The sequence below is a fragment of the Anticarsia gemmatalis genome, chromosome 14 (assembly GCF_050436995.1).
Source record: "Anticarsia gemmatalis isolate Benzon Research Colony breed Stoneville strain chromosome 14, ilAntGemm2 primary, whole genome shotgun sequence".
Lineage (NCBI taxonomy): Eukaryota > Metazoa > Arthropoda > Insecta > Lepidoptera > Erebidae > Anticarsia > Anticarsia gemmatalis.
In genome coordinates, this window is record NC_134758.1 from 8,398,795 (window position 1) to 8,421,014 (window position 22,220).

The 22,220-nt window shown below is 35.2% G+C and overlaps 4 protein-coding genes across 11 annotated transcripts in view; 2 read left to right on the plus strand and 2 right to left on the minus strand.

The window, feature by feature from the left end:
• nuf (rab11 family-interacting protein nuf) overlaps positions 1-10,107 on the plus strand; it is a 72,682-nt gene extending 62,575 nt beyond the window's left edge. For 6 of the 7 annotated variants that reach the window (XM_076122375.1, XM_076122376.1, XM_076122370.1 and 3 more), the window contains 6 exons: positions 4,567-4,701; positions 5,093-5,245; positions 5,803-6,085; positions 7,682-7,827; positions 8,531-8,578; positions 8,911-10,107. In XM_076122375.1, the coding sequence (XP_075978490.1) occupies positions 4,567-4,701; positions 5,093-5,245; positions 5,803-6,085; positions 7,682-7,827; positions 8,531-8,578; positions 8,911-9,054 (909 nt within the window). In that variant the 3' untranslated portion in view covers positions 9,055-10,107. The remainder of the gene's footprint in view (positions 1-4,566; positions 4,702-5,092; positions 5,246-5,802; positions 6,086-7,681; positions 7,828-8,530; positions 8,579-8,910) is intronic. The other variant, XM_076122374.1, reaches the window with a different exon arrangement.
• Positions 10,101-16,380, minus strand: twy (fas-binding factor 1 twitchy). Its single transcript, XM_076122399.1, has 11 exons — positions 15,245-16,380; positions 14,821-14,972; positions 13,921-14,099; positions 13,270-13,530; positions 12,588-12,781; positions 11,924-12,030; positions 11,716-11,841; positions 11,506-11,643; positions 11,209-11,318; positions 10,604-11,126; positions 10,101-10,272 (listed from the first exon to the last, which is right to left on the minus strand). The coding sequence occupies exons 1-11, from the start codon at positions 16,311-16,313 to the stop codon at positions 10,150-10,152; spliced, it is 2,982 nt and encodes a 993-aa protein (XP_075978514.1). The 5' UTR covers positions 16,314-16,380; the 3' UTR covers positions 10,101-10,149.
• A 393-nt stretch (positions 16,381-16,773) lies between these two features.
• Positions 16,774-19,626, plus strand: LOC142978384 (ubiquitin domain-containing protein UBFD1-like). Of its 2 annotated transcripts, none has more exons than XM_076122813.1 (6): positions 16,774-16,934; positions 17,060-17,496; positions 17,703-17,828; positions 18,415-18,556; positions 18,783-18,829; positions 18,944-19,626. In XM_076122813.1, the coding sequence occupies exons 1-6, from the start codon at positions 16,922-16,924 to the stop codon at positions 19,052-19,054; spliced, it is 876 nt and encodes a 291-aa protein (XP_075978928.1). In that variant the 5' UTR covers positions 16,774-16,921; the 3' UTR covers positions 19,055-19,626. The 2 variants fall into 2 exon arrangements, with proteins under 2 accessions (XP_075978928.1, XP_075978929.1); XM_076122814.1 differs by having other exon boundaries at positions 17,706-17,828.
• Positions 19,627-19,686: 60 nt separating this feature from the next.
• LOC142978383 (uncharacterized) lies at positions 19,687-21,954 on the minus strand. The gene is made up of 5 exons (XM_076122812.1): positions 21,404-21,954; positions 21,081-21,328; positions 20,868-21,000; positions 20,519-20,648; positions 19,687-20,002 (listed from the first exon to the last, which is right to left on the minus strand). Exons 1-5 carry the CDS (start codon positions 21,758-21,760, stop codon positions 19,917-19,919), a joined length of 954 nt encoding a protein of 317 aa, XP_075978927.1. The 5' UTR covers positions 21,761-21,954; the 3' UTR covers positions 19,687-19,916.
• Between the last annotated feature and the right edge of the window lie 266 nt (positions 21,955-22,220).

A 22,220-nucleotide genomic window follows, 5' to 3' on the forward strand; every position in this document is an offset into this window, starting at 1 on the left:
TCCCAATTAATTATCTTAATTTGTAAAAGCCATAAAGATAAATTCTTTAATAGTTGAGTAATCAACATGATGCCTAAAGGACGAATTAACCTGTTAACTAAAACTTATGAGTGTTGAGGTCACATGTAACTTGTCTCAGTCAACTTGTTCTATCGTGAGTTCGCGTGTTCACTCTTTAAAGATCATTGTACCTACCTACTACTTTAATTAAATGAATCGCTTTACAAATGACTGCCTGAGAATATGTTGAAATAACGTGCATGATAATAGCACATGTCGTGTATGTCACTCAGAATTCTTGATTACTTTGTGCATATTGTTTAAGCAGTATTGGTTTTAAAACTTAATAAAATTTCTCTACGTAATGAGGGTGATGACGGTAGTATCTACTGCTCGTTATAGATGAGGTATGAGGACTAATAAAGATTGAATTGTACGAGGCATTGGCACCAGCCAGTAGTAATATTACTCAATTTCCGAGAAAGCAATAAAAACACAATCACTGAATAAATAAGCAATAAATTGTTTTCTTCACAACTGATCTATTGGATAGATCGCGAGCACATCAGCGAAGTGAAACCAGTCTGCGCGGGCGCAACGAACAAAAGTAAAACCGATGCAACTAGTACCTTCGGCCGAGCCTCTGATCGAAAGTTCGATATATTAAAACTTTACATTTTAAAGACGATTCATTTCACTTTTCCCATGAGAGCGACGCTAAATCAGTTATGTCATTGAAACGTGTTATACTTGAAGCTATTACTAACTAAGACCGTACCTAACTAAGTTATCGAACGGATCGAAGTGACGCATGCAAACAATCATAGATTCTCGTGGCAACACATTAACGCACTTTTATCAAAAACATTATAATTAATTAAGCTAATGTGAATGGTTAGTTATTAGTCAGACTCGCATTGAACACGATGACTAATAGCCGCATCTGCCACATGACATTAATAATATCTGTTTGATTAAAGCCAATGTTCTGACTCTTCTTCCCCTTATTTTCCAAACTGAAACAATACCTACTGTTTAAATAACACGCTATAAACTTTCGTAATTTTGATTGAATATTTTTAAAACATTCCTCTCATCTCAAATGCAATGTTTTTCGATGGCCCCTTTTAATTTCTCACAGCACCAAATTACCTAGTACGGCAAAAACTACAATTTTGTATGAATTAAGCTGGTATCATTCAAGATTCTCATGAATTACAACATTGACGAAATAACACCGCACTAATGACATGTTTATATTGTCTGAACATAATTTGTTTTGCATGTAAACTTCTCATATCTACTTGATTAAAACATAATATATCTGTTCAACTGCCAGGCTCTTTTACACAACTATGAATGTGTTTTGAATCACAAGATCTTCCAAACGTGTGTGTCAGATTGTCACTAACATTTCGTAGAGTTCATTCACGTCGTTATCTCTACCGATTCTCTGAATTGCATCAATCATGTTACAATGCTGTGGCAGAATGCTGGTAAAATAGCGAGCTCAATACTGATGTACAACATTCGTAAAGATTTTCGTTGAATCGAACAATAAAATACAAAACGAGATAAAAACGTTCAAAGATGGATCTGTGATCGATGCGATGAAGCGATAAATTTTAATGCGTCACCGGTTCTACTCGATAAATAACGCTTAAATTGTAAAAATCTTTTTTCGTATCTGTTTACTTTGCAGCTATTTTTATAGCCGTTGTTCAACGTGCACGTGAAAGTGCACACAAAAAACCATGTTACATTGATCTAATCGCTGTTACAACACAATAGTGTTTATATTTTAGATAGAATGCACTATAAATCATCAAATTTATACGCCTGACAAGAAGCTTTTCATTTCATTCAATACGAATGCAAATCAATCTATATTTAAATGTGTTTTTGCTGCGACCACTAAAGGTAGATTAAATATCGATTTAATTCGATGCAAAAAATAAGGAAATTGCATCCGCAGATTAGACTTTCACTAATTATAATACATAATAAACAGTAATGATATCTAACAGATCAACCTGCTGGATGTTTTCATCGGCAAAATTCTCTACAGGCATTTTCTAGGCAATGGGCTTAGCAATGGGCGTTGTCATAAAATGATTCACTTTTGCGGTTTATTAATACCCCAAGACACGTACTCTCTTACGTACAATATGATTAATTCCCTCTACTCGTAAGCAATATACGTTTGTTTTGTAATACTTCGACCATTTATTTGTATAAATAATTCCTTTAGTCTATTAGGTACATTGTATGACGTTGCTTTAATTAAAGAAATTTAGTTCTCGTCATTTCGTTATTCGCTGTATTTTAGTCACGCATCATCTCATTCATAAGTTTTATAGTCATAGTATATTTTAATTAATTCAATAATTTGTACAAAACAATATTCCGGAGTGCCCACAGCTATTGTGTGAAGTTCCCTGTAGGCGACATTCTCGATCATGTAATAATATGTTACATCATGCCAGTTATCATCATCGTTCTCGCGATTACTTGACACTACTGAATCAATCTCTTCCTGCTGAACCTTCCTTTGCACGATATTGATATTAATTTTATGTAACCTGTCATCTATCTTTATTATTACAATATTTCACCGAGAAGTAATCATGTTCTTAAGGTAATTTCGCATTCACATCTTGTCGACTTATGTCCATCATTATAACGTGTATCATCGTCGCACTTCCTTGTCGTACTTTCATCGCTTTACGAGAAAACGTTTTGTCGTATTAGTACAGCTACCTGTAATTAATTTATCGAAAGCCTCTCATTTTCACTTCTTAGGCAGTTTCAATTATGTATGTACTTTTTGCGCGTGTTCCATTAAACATCGTTTGCAAGGCTCGAAAGTAAAGAAATAAAATCTGCTCGTATTTCACGACGTCCGACTGCCATTTGTGAACCTGTTCGAGATCTATAGGTTAATCACGGATACAATGAACTCGCCCATGCATAAAATACAGCAAGTAGGTAGGAATGCGCATACATACATACGTACTACACGAATCAGGTGTCCATTCGTGCTTGTACGAAGTTCAGTGAAACTAAACGGTCCGGTGATATTTTGCTCTCCTAAATAACGCTTCAATGAGCACCTAATTCGTTTAAAATTAGCAATGTTTTGCTCGCATTAAACTGATGTTCTACACGTAAGATGCTTATCAGTAGATAGCAAGAACCTTGACTTATAATAACGTATTACCTTCGAAAATTGTGATTGCGCTTTTATCCCTAAACACTTTCAGGTACTTATGTATCTTTATCTTGCTTAATCAAAGTATGTCAATTAACTGCATGACCAGCTGAATATTTGAAGTGCTTGAGTTACGAAGACGCCGATTCCGATGTAGAAATCAATCGGTTCGCAATTTTATAATTATCAGCGGTGGCGACTGATCTTGTTCACCATCTTTAATTAGCTACAGTCTCGGTAGAACCCAGAATCGTCTCAAGGACAACTTGCGTTGACGATAAACACCTAATAGGAATATACATAGCGTTTACTTCAAAGTATCTGCAAATAGGAGTTATATACATTATGAGCATCAAGATTTGCTTCTTCGGTCAACTTCGATCCCATAGATAATGTTCGGCTTTAAAAATTAATAAGTTATTAGGGACAAAAGTCATGGTAACAACAAATGCATAAAATGAAATTACAATATTACCCAGCAATTTTTGACAATTTTCTTTCTCTTTTGATACCTACGTATGCCTACCAAATAAAACACAAACATTTTAATCTTGTAGAACGCAAAATCTGGTGTCCATAAGTAAACAGTGAATTCAATATCACGCTATTTTACTTAACGCGGTCACTAGAATCGATAACAATTTTATAGAACGAATTCCAGACCTGCCTTACATAAACCATTATAAAACAATGATGAACAATGCTCTCGAGAGATTCGAATGCTTTGTATTCGCAATAACTCCACGCTCACCAGTAATGGTGGCCAATAGAGCATGCTATCATAAATGTCGATTCGTTATCGCTTCATATCGACAACTCCATTTTTTCTTCAAGAATAAATATTTCAAAAATATGAGGACATAATACTTTGAAAATTATGAATGTTATGGAAAATTATAGGCTGTCAGTGTCCACTTAATTCATGCACAATGCGACTTTTCTATCATTTCACTCACGTCGTTCATCGATTATAGAAATAATGAATATTCAAACAACCTTGTGGATAATTAATGATTAATTACCCACCTACTTTGTAAAACACGCTGTTTATCAGCCACATCTGTCTCTAGATGGATGTCCGATGTTTTATACGAGCTCTGTTTAGAAAACCATGTTTATGTTAGATGCTATACCTGTTTAAAGCAAGTGATTAAACATATTAACAAACTAAGAGATCTTGATAAGCTTGTTTCAATTACTGATATTATAGTCTTGAAATCTTATAAGAGTCTGAACACTTTAACACACTTAGAGCAAACGTTTAGTCGGAAAACTGAAGTTTCTCTTCAAGTAGTACTAGTATTGGCTTATAAATTTCCGCGTTGAAGTAATTAGTTTGTTCCTTTGTCCTCCAGGTGCAACTGCTTCAGCAGCAAGTGACGTCACTGGCGGACACGCAGAGCACGGCCGACGAGCGCTACGCAAGGGCGAAGGCCGACAATGCGGTGCTACAGGCGCGAGTGCACATGTTGGATGAACAGATACGAGAGGTATGTACGAACAAGGTCTTGATGTTTTGCTACACGTAAGATGTTAACTTCTTTGTTGTGATTTACTACCGCTAGAAACTTCCATCAACATTTATGAACATCCTAGTTTACTCTAGGTTATCTAGCACGATTTTTTAGTTATCAGAAACCTGCTTTATTCTCCCTTTTCAATATGACAATATTAAAACATACCATAAATCTTCTACCGATTGTTATTATAGGTACATTGACGATTAGATTTTCTCTTTTTGTTGTCCGAGGATCACGAAATTTTTGCACGAAAATCCGTATCGATGTTATAATTGATCAATTAGCGGTTATTTCCTATGTAATTGTGGTTCGTTATCTGGCTTGTTAAAGTAGCATTATTAGAATGTTCAATTATGTGTAGATCGAGTGCCGATGTGAGGAAAGCATAGCGGAGGAGAAGCGGCGGAGTCGCGAGGCGATCTCGCGGGTGGAGCGGGACCGAGACACGCAGCTCGCTGCCATCACGGACCGGCTCGGCGCTGCTGAAGCTGAGGCTTCCGAGCTTAAACAAGAGGTAATTATACACACTTTCACACATTACGTATATCAGATAATATAAATAATTTGTTTGTAACGAGTAATCTTAATACAGGCAAGCCTATTTTAAAATTCCTTTTCTAACTTCTTTCTTGTTCATAGCCTATTTAAATTTTACTAGAAAGTAAATGAAACGCCACGAGATCCAAGTTCATGTAATTGCGATTAGAAACTATTTGTAATATAAATAAAACAATAAATAACTAAATAGCTTTCATTTTCGATATATAACTTCAATGCGTCATACCATACCGTTTCCGATTTATCATACCAAGGTCAGATAACAAGTTTAGCCCTATATGTGGCCAATCTATCTAATTAATCTAGTGTTATGTCATCTTGACTGGTTATAAATGATGCATTAGGTTAGGCATTGTACCTACGTTCGCCTTTAACATATTCAATACAACTTAAAATAGGAAGCAAAAATAGGCGAGCAAAGCTGACCCTTAGTAATGCCAAAAACCATGCTTCTTGGGATTTAAAGATGATACTCAGCATCTTCCATATAAAATTAAAATAATCTATTTTCAGGTGGGTCGTCTCCGTGGCGTAGCAGAAACATTGCGAGCTAACGCAGAAGCCGCGGCACGAGCGCACCGTGAAGCGCAAGAACAGGTCGCAGAGCTTGCAGCAGCGCTCAGCACTGCGAGGGAAGCTGAGAGAAGAGAACGAGATGCCGCCACAGCCGCCGCTGAGATGCTAGCCACCGCCAAGAAGGAACTGCAAAGACTGAGAGATGTCCCACCGCCCCCACCAGACCCACGCCTCGATGAATTACGGAAGGAGCTCACACTGCTCAGAACACAGAATAAATGTAAGTCAAGCATTTGTAGTATATTCGTTCCTAGTAATAATATAAGGTCGGGGAAAAAGTCTTTTCGCATTATATTATGTATGAACTTGTAATAAAATCTCTTTGGCTTCAAGAATCACAAATGAGTACACGGTTCATTAGGTTTTTTTCAGTGAGCTCGTGAGGTTCCCAAATATCAAGCTTTTTTGTGCAGACAAAAGATTTTATTGCATACTATAATGCGAAAAGACTTTTCCCCGACCTAATAATATATGTACACGGAAGTAAAGAATCCTCGTCATCTAAAAGTGAAAAAGGCTATCGTTTTATCTAACTACAAAAACCTTACAATCAATTGCTTTTACGTGCAATTGTTTCTTTAACAAATGACTCATACAATTATCTTAAAAGGTGTCGAAAAGATTAGATGATTATGAAGATAAGTAACTCACGATGGTTCTTCGAATTTCAAGTCTGATCGGAAATTGCTATAAAATAAGTCAATACCCAAAAAAATATTAAATAATACAGCTCAAGAGCAAAACAATCAAATAAGTAGATAATATCAAGTGTCTGCGTCAATGTACTACGATATGATATATTATTAGAACCTCAAGTAGTGCCAATATGTAACAACGTGGACTATCACGTGTTGTAGGAAGTTGTAAAGAACAATTTTCAAACGCAATACACATAATCAATCATCTCTTTACTAGATAGTAGAGAGTAAATCGTTATCCGTTGTTTCACTAAATCCAGATAAGCATTGGTTATTTTAACTTGTGGAATTATGGCTGAACCATTGCCAAATGCGGCGAGTAATATTGTTAACATTTCAGTTTTAGATTAGGCTATTGAATATAAGCTCTACATTAAGTAAAGAACTTAAAAGAAAATGACTCGTGTCTTAAGTTGTTAAAGCTGTATATGCCTGTAGTATTGGCTCGTCAATTGATTAATGGTAAACACACTCTCGGCCTTCCTCTTGAATCAACGATACTCAGTACAAGTACCTACCTACTTCAGGCAATTTAGTAAGTCCACGTGCAGATCGCCATGTGCGAAACAAACAACGATCGACATAATCATAGTGATTACGGCTCGTCTAAATAAAAGACACATACGATAACAATCTCCGTATGTCTATAAAGACTTACATTGAAATCTAGTAATACTTTTTAAGTAAATCCGCGTTAATTGCTGTTTTTTTTTCTATCTATCTTATTTCTGCTGATTTTGTAAGATAGCCGATCATATTATGATTGAATAAATAATATCCTGTCTAAATATAACTACGTTCAAATCACGTTCTGCATAAGGATTATTGCCTATCAGTGTAAATAAACAATCAACACACTTTTTTAGAAGTGTTATCAGGGGGAGAACCACTATTTTATCATACTTATGAAGATGTTCTAAAGATAACTTAATACTAACTATATAGATTGATGTTCGCGAAATATACCGGCACTGAAGAATTCAATATAACATTATAATAACTATTCAACTGCCCATTTATTCTTAACCGATTCTCGGTATCGATAAAATCTTTAGCCAGCAGTTTGGGACAGCAATGAATACATAAAATAAACTAACATTTGTTCTATATTGTTCCAGCACTCTCGGAAGCTCAGGAAGAGTTACAGGCACAGATCCTGACCCGCGGCGTGGAAGAGGGCCGCAGCCTGCTGGACGGAGTCAGCGGCCCCCTCGTCGCCACCAACTCGCTTGCACACGAACTCTCACAAATGAGTGATGATGAGGTACATACCGTTTAATGCTACATATTAACTTACGATATATTAACAGCTTACAGTGAAAAGGATAGAGCCATCAAATATAAGTATATTTATAAGCATAAGTCAGTAACATTATACGAATAACTTTTATTAACTAGGGCATTCATTTTGACAGTTAACAAATAAAAATATAACTTGATTGAACGTTTATATTGGGAAATGCACTGAAATACAGCAGTACTCCAACCTGCAATTTCCCGGAAATCATGACTACACCTGTCATTTTTTAATTCATATCAATTTATCGATCAACATATTTCATGTCCTTACGAACTATTTAGGCTGATTTCAGCACTTTGAAGAAGGGATTTGATTATTTACGCTACATAAATCTAGCAAAATTACGGCATGTAACTCCGGCCCCAAATTATCGTTGATTAATGAGACGTTAATCAAATAGTTTCAAATCGAAAATTTTATCAAGGTTTCCCAGGCTTATTATAATTATATCTCTTCTCCAAAAATACTTGATTAGACATTACGCTCGCTTATAGCTTATTTTTTATTTGTTTTAATTAAGTATTTAAATATTGCATTTTTATGACTCTCATACAATAATATGGCTCCATAATCACATTCAACATATATTGCGTTGCTTTGCTTTTATGAAGCCTGGACTGACTCGACGAAGCAATTGCCTATATTTGTCATGTATGCATTTTTGCAGCTCGATGGTAACGATACACAATCAGATCTCAGCATAGAGATGGAAAAGGTACGATTTTTTTACTAACTGTGCATGTGTACCTATAGAATAAACGCTAACTATTGCATGCTTCATAACGAAATAACTGTGAGTTTTGGGACTAAATGTACCTTTTTCATACTTTATAGGAATGCTTGCCTCCATACTTACCCAATAATACTCATCAACACCGTTGAAGATTATAGTAACTATATTATTATTATCATATACGGCACACTCCACATGGCCATTACACAGTTTATTATGCTTGGGTGTATTTCCTGGACGAATGTATATATTGGGTTTTACTTACATAGGTACAATGAGATAGACAAGCTAAGCTAATGTCATGGTTATTACAGTTACAGAAAGCACTTAAAGAGCAGCAGGATGTCAACGTTCAACTAAGGAACTACATCGACGGGATCTTGCTGTCTATTGTAGAGAACTACCCGCAACTACTTGAAGTCAAATATCAGAAGGAGCCAGGCGACACCAGGTCATAACATATAACTACAATTCAAACGTGTACTTTTTATTCTCTATCATTTCAATTATCTTGTTATATTTTCATTCGGTTTTCAATTTATTCGGACATGTTTTAACAATTATATTTCTATTATTATCAAAGTATAAAATTATATTTTTTGATGTTAAATGATATTATTACTGTGATAAGAAAAGATAATCAATGAAATTATCGTGAGTGGCTTTCTTGAATGTAAAGCGATAAAGTCTTCTTGTACTTGAAAATAGATTTATTAATTTTAGCAAAAGAAATTCTTAATCGAAAATGAAACCCTTATTATTAGGAAGACGAGTGTAGCCGTGGATGTAATGTAAGAAGTGTTTATGTAAATATTGTGTATAGTTTAAGTAGTAAGCATTCTAAAGGCTTCGATAGAGAAGACATGTTCCTTGTTATTATCTCAAAGGCGTATGCTTCTTACATTCAGTTATTTCAGTTAATAAGTAATATATAATTTATTTGGGTTTTATGTAGATCTGTTCAAAGTAGGAGAATTTAATTGAATTATTCTATAAACGACAAGGCCAGGCCGTCCATAAAGATATTATTTTGTAACTACTTAAAGCAATTTTTATGAAAGACTGTGCGAATGATGAACTTGGGTGCGTAGATAAGTATATCTAGGAAAATAAGGAATGTATGCAATATGATAAAACTTTAAAACTTCTTCGAATTTACTTCCAATCTTGGGAATGATTAAAAAAAATCTGCTTTGCATGTTTGAGATATTCTCAAAAAAATCTATTGGGAGTAAGTTTCGAGCAGTTTTAAATGTAATTGGAGCCATTAATAAAAAGAGTATATTCATAATTGTAAATTTATGTCTATAACTGCATACCCTAGTACCTAAAACAATAATTAAGATATAAGGAAGATCATGTACCTATATTTTTACAATGAGATGTTTATAATTAAGTTAGCATGTAGCTATGTAGGCATTTGTGTACATTTTGATAACACAGTTCATACTTGTAATAACAAAAGATGTTCTATAACAGTCATCAAAGTAAATTAAACCAATTAATACATATTCAGTCTTTTATTTTATCTTATTGTTATAGATAATATCAACTCAATTTTCTTCATTATCGTCGTCTGGTAAAAAATCTGTGCCTTCCTTTTTACTTTGGTCCAAATTACTTAGCACTTTTTGTACGTCTAAACGTAGCATCATGAATTTAGGATCCATATAGTCCTGGAACACAATAACACATCACAGACATAGGAAAAAATCTTTAATTGGTTGTTAAAAATTTACTCAGATCCAACCAATCGTACAGTAATGGAGTAAAACATTAACGTTGCTATAGTCCAACAATGCATGGTTCGCGGATGGCGGAACTGTAAATCATCAGTAACCCGCAAGTTTAATACAGCTGAAGGTGGCCTGTTTAACAAAGTTACTATAATTTCGGAAAAACACTGAATTACAATAAAGATCTATCGTGCACGTAAAGGCTCCCTACTAAACTGTCGAAATATAAAACCAACACACAAATAAAATTCTTCTAAGTAGAAAGACTTACTTTAAACGTTCCAGATTGGACCTGCGTAGCATCCTGCGCCTGTCTTTCTTGAACATCATCCTCAAACCGATCCTCATGATGACTCAAGTCTCCCATCGCGGCACTATGTCTCAAGTTCAAATTCCTTCCCATCAAATGAGCCATCTCCTGTTCTATAGCGTTCATAGCGGATGTCACGTTAGAACTCCTATATTCCCTTGTAACCGGCGCGTTTATAAAAGACTCCGGTAGTGTATAACTTGCTTCATAAAACGGGATATTCTGACTAGTTTTACATAAAGAACATTGCTGTCTGCTCTCAATTTGTTTTCTTTCATTATGAAGTGCCAATCTCTCTCTCGATAGAGTGACTTTTTCCCTAGCAATTTGTTTTTCTCTAGCGTTTAGTGAAACTACATGTTCTTGTATCCTACGTATTCGTTCCTCGTATTTTCTTTGTATAAATTCTGCTTCGGAGTATTTTTTCTCGGCTTGTGATTGCTTTTCTATTGCTGTTTTGGCTAGGAGGTCTAAATCGCGACTTCTGCAAGTTGTAAGTAAGATTATCGTATCTAAAGGTTCAGTACAATCATGACCGTGTGACTACGCTATACTTGGTCACTTACTTGGCTAAAATTCTCTGTTCTTCCATATGTAGCTGCTGTTTGTCCACACTTAATTTAGACCTCTCCTCCGTCACTTCTTCCAACTGTGCTTGGAGTTCTGCTTTCATTTTCTACATAGCATAAAAGTAATTCTACAGTTCAATTTCTTATTAAAATCTAGGAACGTATCTAAGAAATATTAACAAATCTAAAGGGAACGGGTTTACCCTGCATTGAAAAATGAATAGTACCTAGAAGGCAAATACTTCACACAAGTTACAATATCTGTAAATCTAGCGTTTTATAAGATTAACTTACTTCTAAGTCCTGTTTCAAGTTCAGCACAGTGGATTTCTCTCTAGCTAGAGTCGCACTTTCTTTCACCGCTTTTGTCTTCTCCTCATCAATTTTTGTAATCTTGTCTTGATACTCCTTCTGGATTTCTTCTCGCAACATCTAAAAGATACCATATTATTATTCTGGTCTGTAAAAATCACTCATAAACTACGAAAAACGATTGATACTTACTTTAATTTCTTCATCTTGCTTCTTGAGAACGTTCTTAGCAAATTCCGTCTGTTTATTAAAAGTCGCCTTTTCGAACTCAAATTCCATTCTCTTCTGTTTCAATGTAGCGGATTCTTCTTCAATCATCTAGAACAAAATATAAACACATTACTAGTTAATAATTATGAGTTTTGCAATTTGTAGGGTAGTTTTGTTTGTGGGGTATTACCGTAGTCATTTGTTTCAGCCTAGCTTCTAACATTTTGACAGTCTCCCTATTTTCTGATTTCTCTGTTTCGAAATTCTCACGTTCCTTCTTTAAGTGCTGAATCATTTCTAGAAAATAAACAAAAATAAAATGGTTTGAAATTATTAAGGTAAAAAAATAAGACGTCGTACGTACGACCGGACATGTCACACTTTCAAGAGTATTCACGACTCTTAATCTAAAAATGCATTTCTAGTAAAAAAAATGTGTAGAAAATTATGTCGATTTGGTAAAAGGTTCACCTATTAGCATAATAATATTAATGTCGCATGATATCGATAGTCGCTGCAATATATCCGGGAAAAATAACAGAATTGATAGAAAAATCACTTTCGTTCTTTTTTGTCGTATGATTAATGGTCAACCTAGAGTCAAAGTTGTTCAAGCCGCCCGAAGGCCTTTGACGTGGCTTAACGACTGTTATGTTATTGAAAACAACCGGGACCGACTTTTTACGTGCCCTCCGAAGCACGGAGACGCCCTGTTCAAATTATGCGGTCACCCATCTATGCAATGACCGCGCCAAGGTTTGCTTTACCCACAGATCGTTTACCGAACGGTGAGCGCTACTGGCTACGGGCTAAATCACTGAAGACCAAGAAATAAACAATCACATCAATCTCACCATTTATTTGCGCCTCCCTAACTTGTAGACTGCTATCAGTCTTGCGCTCGGCATTTTCCGCTAAAGCCTGGACTCTCTCCACGAGCTCCTGACAGTGGAGCTTGTTCTCCCTGACGTCTGACACCAGCTCCCTCAGATCTGACGAGAAGCCCGCCGAGTCCTGGATGAGGACCTGCTCTTGTTTTACTGCGCTTCTGATAAATATGGCCGTGTGAGTTATGTGTAGTTATCTATGGCCAAACTAAGTAATTATGATGAAGAATTTGACAAGAGTATTTCAGGCGCAGCGCCAAAACCTGAATCTATTTAACCTAAGGCACTAATGATCTTTATCCGGTTAGTAAAAGGCACTGATTCTATTTTTTTGCCATGCGACTTGATGCGAGAGTCTTTGAATTTTGCTTCTATACAATGCGGCTAGGGTGAATGCAAGAACCTAAGCTAAACTTGTAAAATCCTATGATTACTAATGACTACAATTAAATATCTTATTGAGTGAACACATAATTCTGTAGTCACTTTATGATTAACAACAATAACAATGTTGTTTATCACACCACTATTATAGTCATAAAAAATGTGCAAAAAATAGCTAACTCAACCATTTCAGTAAGTATCGCCCAAACGATGTTAATGAAAAATTAAAGCACAAAATAATTTTCCCTAAGTCCTAACTACTTACTTGATATTCTCCATGAGAGCTGCATGATGTTCCTGCAGCACTCTAACATTCTCCAAATGCTGTTCCCTTAACATTTCGTTCTCGGCCTTGTGTCTCTCCGTCAAAGAAGTCAAGTTGTCTTCTGTAAGCTTCTTGTACAAATGGTGATGTTCTTCTAACCAGTTTATCTTCTCCGTGTAGAACCGCACTAGTTTATCACTTTCTTCTTTCATACGCTCTTCTGATTGGTTTAGAGATACTTCTAGGAAAGCTAGCTGTCGTCTGTAATTCAAAACTTTCTGTCGGTATATGAAACTATGTGCGCTCTTAATTTCTGCTAAAACAACTGACTAAAACATATTAATATTATTAATGGAACACACTGGTTGAATGAGTTAACAAAAAAGGCGTCACGATATAATATCAAGCATTGAAAGTTTTTATTTAAATGATATTTAGCTTTTACTGAAATGAATGAGACAAGCGTAGGGTTGTAAGAAATGGCGTTCTGAGAGGGAGGCATATACTCAACAGTGAGTAGAAATTGGCTCAATAGATAGATAGCATACTATTGAGTTTTGCGGGTTGATCGACGGAATTTTACCAGGCAGGTATTTAAAAAAAACCTGATAATTGTTATATCTATAATGAAATTAATGTGTATCATTTCACCTGTAAGAAGTCTCCATTAAATCTATCTCCTTATCGTGGTTCTCTTGCAAAGACTGCACCAGTTGTAACAGTTGTTTCTTCTCTCGTGTATGTGGCGTTTCCTTACGATCCCCTGATTGAAACTCTTCGTTATTGATTACACCTTCTTCTGTTTCCACGTTTTCTGTACCTAATAAAGCCTGTAGAGTAATAAAAGGTATCAACAATATTATACCAAACCTTTCTTATCATTTTTTAAAAGAGACAAGTACCGCACTAAGAATATTTTTTGCGTCGCGGGGATTCGTACAGACATACAAACAACGTTATTATATACTTGGGAATCGAACCTACGATTTCTCGACGCAACGGTACTTTTAAACTAGCTAACCTTCCAATAGGTACCTACTTAAATAGTGCGGTATAAAGGAATCAGCTTTTACTTAATTATCACTTTACATCATGTTTAAAGCCTCACTGAACACAGGTAATCCATGCTCGTTGGTCATGAAAAACCAGGCTCGAAGGTGGCTGGATACCGTTAGGTAATTATAAAATCTATTATTCTCAGCGATAATAAGAAAAGCATAGTACCGGCGAGCACGTGTATTATAAAGACATTTGGTTGGACCGTTAGAAACGGGACCTGTAATCGAACTACAGATGCCGCTTAATTTGATTGGCTCTGTAGCGTGGTCGATAGTGCATCCGACTGCTGACCATGAGGTATCAGGTAGAATCTCTGACCCCCGGTTTCTGAGGTACATTTAGCAGAAGTTTATCTATTCAATAGTGTCAAAACTCATACAAAAAAAACGATATTGAATAGATAAACTACCGTTAAATTTACTCAGAAACCGGGGGCGAGTCAGGTAAAGTCCTATTGGTGTTCCTTATGTATATATGTAAGTCATAAGTTACCTTTATTCTCTGCGTGATTCTCTCCTGGTGCGAAGCTATGATGGTCTGCATTTGAAGCCTGTTCTCAGCCTGACGTCGCAGCATCGCATCCAGTTGTGCATGTTGCGCCTGCGCCGCCTCGCGCTGAACACGTTGGCTTTCTTTCTGACGCACTGTAGCAATAATATATTTACTTATATACAAATATAAGAAGGTATAGGTAGTTTACAAACTAGAATTATTGTAAAATCATCAATATCAGTGAGGACGTAACATAGAAAGTAAAATTTGTCAAACTCAAAATAAATGTTAATAAACAAGTGTCTCGAGTACTTAGGTGATCAGAGGCATTGAATACAACTTAAGTTAGGGGTTTTCCGCCCTAGATATAATAAATTTAGATATTCCTTCAGGAATCCAAGAATTAAAATACTTGTCTACTTACTTTGCATAGCAGCTAGTTTCTCCTCCTGCGCCTTTAGCTGCAGCGCCACCATTATCTGCGACTCCTGTTGCTGTAAGTACAGAGCTGCTCCTTCAGCCGTTATGTCCTCATTACTGCCCTGCAACACGCTAGACGACGGCAACATTTTTGTTACATTCTCTATAACAGGCTCTACGTCCCTTCTTACTTCTACAGTCGGCCTTTCTTCCACTTGTCCATGATCAGGCTCTTCTCTCACTGTCTCTTTTACAGGTTCTGGTTTAGAAGCGGATTTCTTCTGCTCCGGCTTTTTCTTCTTAGCGTCACCCCCCACCAGCCATGACGGCATCCCACTGTCATCTTCGAAATCATCATCTTCCTCTTTATCTTGAAAAATACCCAACCAATCTTCGCTAGACTTAGTTTTCCTTGCGGGAGTATCATCTTTTTTGTCCTTTACATCTTTGTCCTTAACTATCTGCTTTTGAGGTAGACTTTTAGTTGACACTGTTTTAGCTTCACCTTTCCCTAAAATTGATTCAATGTCGAAGTCTTGGCTTTTTGCTGCAGTGACCGGTCTCGCCGCCTGACTAGAACCACCTGTTTTTGTAGAAGAACCGCCTAAAATGTCGTCGAGCAGTGATTGCGAACTTTTCCCTTTCTCGATTGATTTTGAAGTTTTTGGTTCAATCAGATCACTGAGTATATCAATTTTGTCTGCACTGGTACTAAGCTTGGCCTTAGCTGGTGATTTACTGGGCCCTAATTTATCAAATCCCGCTTTTGGTTTGGAATCTCCTTGTGAAAAAGTTAGGGACTCTTTTGATGCCTCAGCCCGCTTAAACGGTGTTGGAGACTTTTTAGCGTCCACATCAAATATTAATTCTTTCTTATCAACGCTACTACCGACAGACACAGGTTTAGGCTTATCGATATCACCCAAATCAAACAGTGCACTTTTCTTTTCAGCTGTAGGTGTGCTCTTCTTCTTGGCCGTTTTCTTCTTGCCTAATATATCGTCGTCAAAAAAGCTATCATCACTGCCATCACTAAGAATTCCAGCTAAGGGATCGTCCACATTAAAACTCATTTTTACAGCACGTAAAGTCTAAAGATAAATTTAATTCAATTTTTATTGAGTGCGTAACATTGTTTATAAATTGGCCGCCATGGAAACGGAAAATAAATATCATAGACGTATTATAGACTTTATAGTTGCAATGACATTCTCTTTCCAATACGGATGCTGTTTCATTTAGAGCAACTAAATTGTTCTATAAAATAACAAATACATTATTGTCTTTAGAAGACAGTTTTCTGTAAATGGTACTAATGAAAACAATGTGTACAAATATTGCTTTAATGTAAGTACATCTAATAAAAGTACTTTTTATGTATTTTATGAGTAAATGATAAATCAGGTGAGCTGATTATTTTCCTTGTGTAAAATAAGAGACAGTGATTAAAAATATATTATTAAAATAATCTTGAACAGAGCTTATTTTTTTGTTAGTTCCTATTCCTTATTACTTGTTACCGAACGTAGCTAAACATCAAAACGATTTTTTATCTGTGCAAAAAATTTGTTGCTTCACGTCAGCCAGTCGGCTGTATTTTAATTATTTTTTCAAAACAACTACGATACAATAGTGTTTTTTTTATAATTTATTAACACACATTCACAATTCAGTTAAAACTATGGAATATATTGGTAAGTTTTCATTTATGTTCGTTCAATAATCTCGCTAAATTTCTGTGACAGCCTTTGTGGACCAGCACAACGAGACCTTTTGTTCTAGAAATTTTGCTAACTCACGTTTTGATGTTGTTTACCAGCTTCAGAGAAGGGAGATTCATCAGAGAATCGGGATCCAAATTTACTAGCCAACGGCACATCGAAATCGGTAGCAGAAAACAAACCAGTTGTGGAGAGTGAGAAGACGCACATAGAAGCTCCCGCAGAGGCTGCGGCATGTTCATCAGAGACCACAGAAGACACGGAGCTGTGTGAGATTCCGGAACAGATCGAATTTACTATAGTTTTTAATAAAGCAAAACATGACATTACGTTTGCTTACGATGCGACTGTCTTAGACTTAAAAGCGCATCTGGAAAGAATATGCGGCGTTCCGCAATCAGCGCAGAAATTAATAATTAAGGGCATGGCCCGCGACAATATGACACTCAGGCAGGCTGGCGTAGTAAAGGGAGGCAAAGTGATGCTTGTTGGATCCAAAATGGACGACATTTTAGCTATGAAGAGTGGCCCACAGGTGTGTATATATATCAATCGTAACTTGAATAGTAGCTGGCGAACTATGTTTGAGATTCCAATCAGTAAAACTACAATAAATATCCTATTTACATTCTTATTTGAATCTTCCTTTATTATGCTATTGTTATGATAACTATGTTGACCTATGACAATTTTCATAGTTCATTTGTAATGTTTGATTATTTATATTTAAATTTACTCTAGGAGACTTTAGAGGAAAAAGCTAGCAGCCAGTCAAGTAAGGAGCCACTCTGTATGCAAAAGATTCACCGGAAAGTTCTGGATAAAGGCATTCCCCCTGATGTGATGCCAGGAATCAAGGGAGTCAAGGTGAGTCTCCTTTATTTTATATTTTTTTATTTTTTATATGTATAGATTATATTCATATTGTGTTCCGACTTTCAAGGTTCTATTGTTACACAAACACATGTGGCACTCAAAAGTGTAAATTGGATTATTTTTGGAAAGAGTCCAGGTCATCATATTGTTAAGTTTATCTTGTTATTTACATGATGACTACATTTAGTGTTGATAAGAATTCTTTAATTACTCTTGTGTTTTTATTGATATCACTTGTACAATCTGGCTTAAACTTTACAATCTATTATGAAACAGCTTAGCGGGTGGATTTATTGCAAATTGATTTTAATTTTCTATGTTTTCTTTCATCAATCTTTCACAAGTTGATAACCCTCCAAGCAAAATATTACAGCTATGTCTATAAAATTAAAAGTGTTATTGTTGTTTCTATAGCCTTATCTAAATCCTCTTCTGATTTACTAAGCAAATCTTATATGATAACACAGCTTATTAAAAAATAAACAAATCCATTGATATGGAACCTTATACTTATTAAATAATAACACATGGTTGGTTCTAATAGTATATGTCTTAAAGGTCTTTCATCTGGTTCTAGGAGCCCCTGCCTCCAGTACCCCTTAGTGGAATGCTCAACAAACATGGTGGCAAAGTGCGACTCACATTCAAACATGAGCAAGATCAGCTCTGGATTGGCACTAAGGAACGCACTGAAAAACTAGCCATGGCTTCTATCAAAAGTAAGTTTAATCTTTGTAGGAATATAATTTAAATTTTCTGCATATCTATTTAGCCACTTATCTTTGTTTCCCAAAATCAAGACAATTCAATAATCACTTGTCTTTTAATATGTCATGATAATCTGTTGTTTAATTAGTAATTCTAAATAAAAAGTACCATATAATTGAAGACTGTGAACTTTTAGATTCAGTTGAACATAACTAACATTTTCTTATTTGTTCACAGGTATCACATCTGAACCAATCAAAGAGCATGAAGAATATCATATCATGGTATGTATAGCAAACATTATATTATTATGTTTTGAACATATTTACCTAATTGTCTTATTATCTGTTGCTCCAATATAATAGTGTAGTTTTAAATTGTCCATTGTGTTTCAATAGGGACTTCAGCTGGGCCCGACAGAAGCATCCCGATATTGGGTGTACTGGGTGCCAGCTCAGTACATAGAAGCCATCAAGGACGCAGTGCTAGGCGTGTGGCAACTATTCTAATTCATCATAATCCTCAATGTTCTCTGTCCATAACTGTGTCTACCTTCCTGTCAGACGTTTGGGTAGTTGCAATATAAAATTATGTAATTAATGTGTCCATTTCAATCGGTACAATGTAATGGTACCATTTCTTTTGTGATAATAACAATATGCCATGTCAATTAAAATTGTCCATTCTAACTGGCATCTATCTGGTCAAACATGAAAAATTATTTATTGTTATTGTAAGTTTGCATTTTGTGCATTTGGGTTCAGTGAGCTGTAAATACAATACTGCTATTGTAATAATATTATAAGGATGTGTAGCTGCTTGCCGGTGCGCGTCCCTCGTGAGCTTGTTGTCCCTCGAGTTTCAAACCTGATCTCTGTATGTGAACTTTACAATGTAACTTGAGTGAAGGATTGTCTTGAATCATACACAACTGTCTCTTAACATTTTCCTATCACTTTTAGTATAATCATGAGTGTGGTTTATAATATGTATTTTGTATCAACAGTTGATTCAGCACAATCTTTCACTCAACACTTTTGATGATAGAATTAGACGAATAAAACGTTTTGAATATTGAGTCCTTCTTGTCCTTTTTTTTCAATCTTCCTGCACAGGTTTGTTGTGTAATAAAATACTTAAAGCATGTTCAAAAGTTTATTAAAAGTCCAAGTAAATAATAAATAGGTACAAATGTAAAACTAATACTACAAAAGTTAACACTAAATATAGTTGCACTACAAAATGGCACATAAATGCATTATATCAAAAGTGATAAATAATTTGTATAAATAATGTATAATTTGGCATCGCGATATGTAAAAAGAATACTTCTTTTGTACTAGCACTCTTTGATTAGTTAGCTGCTTCATTTTATCCATATTCAGATTGCACTGTTAGTGAAAATTGGCCTTTTGGTATTCTTGTGGCATGGTACCAAATGCGAGTATCCAGTAACACTGAAAACACAAAATTAAATGTTTTAATAAACCCAGAAAAATCTGATGTATCTTGTAGACAATTTGTAGATTATGTGAAATGACTAAAATATCACCCCACTCATTATATCTCTTAGAACATCACAATAATACAGTGTGATACATCAACTGTTACAGGAAAATTATCTGGGTAGCAGTGGGAGAGAATATGACTAACACATTGCCTACTAACTAATAATAAATTATTAGTCAGCTACATTGAAACATATCACAAAGATCAATTTAAATGGGATAATTTAGATTCATATTACATAATATCAGCTTTTACCCGCGACTTCGTCTGCTATTTTCGCATGAGAATGCGTGATTTTTCCAGGGTAAAAAGTAGCCCATGTCCTTTCTCAGATATCAAAATATCTCCATACCAAATTTCATGTAAATTGGTTCAGTAGTTCAGGCGCGATTGAGTAACAGACAGACAGATAGAGTTACTTTCGCATTTATAATATTAAATAAGGGAGTATGGATTATACTAACCAACATCACCAGGCTCTACATAATATTCAAACTTGTTGCACACATGGTCACACTCTGGCACTGGTGCCAAAGACCATGTCTTGTTTCCCTGCACCTGCCCTTGCCACATCATTCGGGATATGTAGTCCAACTGAAAAATATGTTTTACTAACATTTATGATGTTTCTTTTTTATAACATTAAAAAATAATTAGCAAACAGCTTATTTATATCTTTCTCAGGTAAGTGCTCTATGTGAGCTTCAGTACAAATGTTTTATAGATATTAAAAGTAATAAGATATTTCCTTTTTTTTCAAGTAGCTGTGTGTACAAAATAAAAAAAATATATATTTGTAATAAAATAACATACATGCATAACGGCTCCAATTTCAAATCCAAAGAATATATTCTCAGTAGCTGGAAACTCAGCATCTTCAGGTAAAAAGTCTGGAATTTGGTAATACTGTCTGACCTTAGCTAAAATATCTGGATGGCAGTTACCCCTGAAAATATTAGATATTATAGTTGTAGTTTTTCATATTCCAATAAGCATTTTACTTTTGCTTGATATTTTTATACTAACCATCCGACATACCAAGGCTTTTGGCCCTCATCATTTCTTACTCTAGCTTCTGGCATATTAAACACTTCCTTTAAACTAAACAGATCTGTTTTAAAGTTGAGGAACTGGCATCCTTCCTCAAGGCTCTCATAACTGCCAGCTGTCTCCTCATACAGCCTCTTAAACATATTATAACTAAACTCTTTGGTCGCCTTCCAATGCTTCACTGCATTTTTAACTATAATAGGTCTTGGTGTATAAGCATAGCTCTGAAAAGTAAACAGTGATTTTAATACTGAAACCTATATAAAAATTGTATGTATATTTATAGAAAAACTTCTTACAGTAAATTCTTGTCGTGTGACGTTCCACAATATAATTGGTTTCGTAACATTCTCACAATAGCCGCAATCGGCGAGAGGCCGCGTCGCCTCCCACACTAAGTAATTACTAGGTAATAGACATCTTGCGCTTAAAATACTGTTCACAAAACTAACGCTTAGCACTAATAATATAAAAGCCGAAAGGGTCACGACAATTAGCCTCTTGTTAGACTTTTTATTTTCAATTATATTAACAAAGTCACAAATATAATTATATTGCTTCAATATCCCTCCATTTACGCCTTTTTCAATAGCTTTCTTTTGAATAGTTTTTAATCGTTTCCTTAAAACTCTGGTATCTTTATTATGCTTGTGCATTTTTTATCACCAACATAGCTAATCATAATTTTGTATTTATTTTATGAAGCGTAATTTTCGCTTCACTGTCGTAAATAAATAACTTTTGACATATACTCAACAGTTCAGAAACTTAATGTATGGTATAGCAAAACGCGTCTTGTCTATTTATGGAAGAAATTCTCGTTAATGTTATTAAAAATAGATTTCCATCTGTTAGAAAAAGTTAAGCCTGGGCCGTCTTTGTCTACGACTTAGTGTTGGCATACTAAAAATGTATTCTCCCTTTATATTTTTTGATTCAAATAAGCTATTTTTTTCCAAATAATCGTAGTTTCTTACGAATACATTTTTAGCAGATTTACAGTTATTTGTTTGCTTCACTAAATATTGGTGTAAACGTATTACAGCCAACAGCTCCTATATGCCGTTTAGAAGACATTTAATATTTTCATATTGCAGATACGTAAATAAAAATAAT